The 3,228-nt window shown below is 66.0% G+C and overlaps 1 protein-coding gene across 1 annotated transcript; it reads right to left on the bottom strand.

The window, feature by feature from the left end:
- Nucleotides 1–488: 488 nt before the first annotated feature.
- Nucleotides 489–2,492, bottom strand: LOC123879817 (transcription initiation factor TFIID subunit 4-like). Its single transcript, XM_045927711.1, has one exon. The coding sequence runs from the start codon at nt 2,490–2,492 to the stop codon at nt 489–491; it is 2,004 nt and encodes a 667-aa protein (XP_045783667.1).
- Between the last annotated feature and the right edge of the window lie 736 nt (nt 2,493–3,228).

Here is a 3,228-nt window from a genome sequence, read left to right as displayed (position 1 = left end):
CCCGTGGCGGTCTGCATCGTCCAGGAGGCGTCTGCCGTCCGGACACACGTGGTTGGAATTCCACGCCGTGTGTTTCGCGTTGAAGTCCCCGGCGATAATCGTGGGCAGTGGCGAGTCCAGCAAGGTGTGGACGTCAGTCACTGCGAGGCGATTCGTCGGCGGCTTGTAAAAGGCGAACACACGGGTGGGTTGGCGGTCAATGCAGACCTCCACGCCCAGTGCGTAGGTCGTCTGCAGCTGAGGTACTGGCAGCACTTGGTGGATGACATTCCGACGGACCAAAACTGCTAATCCCCGGTAAGCAGTCCCGATCGGCGAGGCGTGGTCCTCCCGGTAGACGTGGTATCCCGAAAAGTTCAACCGGTCTACTGGTCTGAGGTGAGTCTCGTTGATCAGGCCGATGTCCACTCGACGCTGAGACATCAGGTTCTTGAAAAGACGGGCTTTTTGTGACGAAAGCCCGTCGGCATTCCAGAATGCCACGGAGCTCACTCAGAGCTGCAGAGCTCCATGATGCAGGCGAGGATCAGCGGGGCTGGATCACGCTGCTCCTGGATTGCCAACAGAACCTGGTGTAGGGTGCCGATGACTTTGGTAAGTCTGGAGTCCAAGTGGCCGGGGGCCGGCTGAGGTGCCGGGCGCGGCGCGCCCTTCCGCTTCGCCTTCGTCTCCCTCGCGGGAGCGGCGACCACGGTGGGCTTGGACTGGGCGGCTGGCGGCGCGGGTGCAGCCGCCGTCGGGCGCTTGGTAGGAGGCTGTGGCGCGGCGGGAGCCGCGGATGCGGCCGCCGTCGGGCGCTTGGCAGAGGGCTGTGGCGCGGCCGGCGCCGTGTCATGGCGCGGCTGCGCGCGCTTGCCACGTCTGCGGCGGCGCTTGCGGCCCGGTTGCTGCTGTGGCTGGTTGGCGGCAGCCATGAGCGAGCCGGGTGCGTTGGCCTCGGTTGTCGAGGCGGCGGCGGCGGCGTGCGCCGGTGCGGTGCGCGCGACAGTGCCCGCCCTACGGTTCCGCAGCTCCTTGCGGAACACGGGGCAGTTGGCGTTGTTCGCCGTGTGCGCGTCGCCACAGTTGGCGCACGTCGGCGGCTCTTCTTTGGGGCGCGGACAGTCCCTGGCTGCGTGGTTTCCCGCACAGGCCACGCAGACTAGGGGTCGGTGACAGTTTACCGAACTGTGCCGCCACTGCTGGCACCTGTGGCATTGGGCGGGCCCCTTCCTGCCACGCCAGGCCTCAATAGTGATGCCGGGCATACAGAGGAGCTCGTGCACCTCGTATATGCCCGGTGTGATGTCTGGTGTCCGCTGCAGCTGCGCGAACATGAGGCATCCAGGCCTGCCTGGACGCGCGGGGATCGTCCTCACGTGCTCGGGGACGTATCCGAGCTCGCGCAGCTCTGCCTCGACGAGCTCCGGCTCTGTGTTCGCCGGCAGACCGCGGATCGCGACTTTGAGGCTCCTTTCAGCCGGCAGCGAGTAGCAGAACCAGGAGATTCCGCTGGCGCTCTCCAGCTGCGTAAGGTAGCGCTGGATGGCGCGGAACTCCTGGTCCGACTTGGGTATAAAGCGGACACCCTTGCCAAATGGGCGTCCGTTGGGAGCATGGCCGAGGAGCCTCTTCAGCTCGCGGAAGTGAGTGGGCCAGTCCGGCAGCACCTCCACGATCAGCGGAGGGTAGCGGGCGGCCTTCGGCTTCGGCGTCTTGCTGGGGTCGACGGTGGCGGCGGCGGCGGGCGCGGGCGCAGGAGCGCGCACTGGAGCGGTGCCCGACGGGGTCGTCTTGGGCCTCTTTGCAGCGGCCGCAGCAGCTGCGTAGGAGGGGCCGGGCTCACTCGCCGGCGCGGTCTCCATGGGTTCCGGAGACAGGGCCGGCATATTTGGTGGAGTGAAGGCCGGTGTTTTCTCTCCTCTCCTTTGCGGCGGAGAGGGAAAACGGCCCACAGCAATGTTGTCCTGTGGGGCCGGGAAGCGCGGCGCGTGCGGCGACGGAGAGAGAGTCGCCGGCGCGGCGGGTTGGAGAGATGCGCGCGGCGCGGCGGTCGGTGTGGCCGCGGACGCGGGCGCGGGTACGGCGCGCGGGGCGGCGCTCACGTCAGCGCGAGACGCGGCCGCTCTCGGGTCGGCGCGGGACGGCACGGCGACAGGCGGCGCGGCCGCGCGCGGGTCGTGGCGAGGCGCCACAGCGCGAAAATCGGTGCGGGGCGCGGGGGCGCGCGGGTCGGCGGCGCGTGGGTCGGCTGGGCTAGCCGGCCAGGCGATGGCCGGCAGCGATGAGGCCGGGGAGGATGGAGCCGGTGAAAGTGCGAGTGGGCTCGCGGCGAAGGATTCTTCGCCGGCGCCGACTGCCGGACTGTTCATGGCTGCTGCAGCGCGGGCGGCGAGGGTTGCCTGGCCCGATGCAATGATGGCCTCCAGGGTGTCCGACGATCGGACGAACACCCTGCGGCGGATGGGGCGCGGGCGCGTCGCGCGGCGCTGCGGAAGCGGCGGTGGTGGCATAATGCACTTTCCGCGCGTTACCACCGGCTTCTTGAACGCATGCGCACAGCGCGAGTCGCGGACGCGAGAGCGCTATCGGAGCGCTGGCGGACGAAACGGTGGCGGTCCTTGCCTGGCGTGAGCCCGAGACAAGGGTGTCGGCACGTCGACCCCACCGGCCCAGCACCCGGGGCTTGCCGCTTGTGGCAGACCGGGAGACTAGACCGGGAAGCACGAACGCGTGAGTCCGAACCACCCCCGCTGGACGCAGTGAGTTTCGGACAGGCAAGTCGCGAAAATGGTCCGAAAGACTGTAGGCGGGCTCCGAACGCCGGTGCGCAAACGATTCGAGCGCACTCGACGGCAGACGGGCTCGTCCACTGACTGCAGTCGGCGGCCGCGGGCGTTATATACCCGCCCGCGGGTGTCGGTCGGCGGGAGGGCGGCGCGGTGGCGTCGACGGATCACGCATTCGCGGCGTGGCTGGAATTTTCCATCATATCTCGTCGGTGCGGGTACTTCGTGCTTGCTTCGCTACAAAAGACATCTATATTTATACTAATAAATAAAATGTAAGTGTCTGCCTGTAAATTCGAAATAACTACCTCATATTAAGCTCATATTACGGTTATTTGAACTGTACCATAATTGAATCACACGTTTTTAAAATTTTTGTTTGTCTGTCAGTTTGAATGGGCTAATCTTTGGAACAGCTGAACCGCTTTTGACGGGACTTTCATAGACAAGTAGAGGATTA

Source organism: Maniola jurtina, chromosome W, assembly GCF_905333055.1.
Source record: "Maniola jurtina chromosome W, ilManJurt1.1, whole genome shotgun sequence".
NCBI classification, from domain to species: Eukaryota; Metazoa; Arthropoda; class Insecta; order Lepidoptera; family Nymphalidae; genus Maniola; species Maniola jurtina.
Note: the sequence above shows the minus strand (reverse complement) of the source record. Positions and strands in the feature narration are given on the sequence as shown.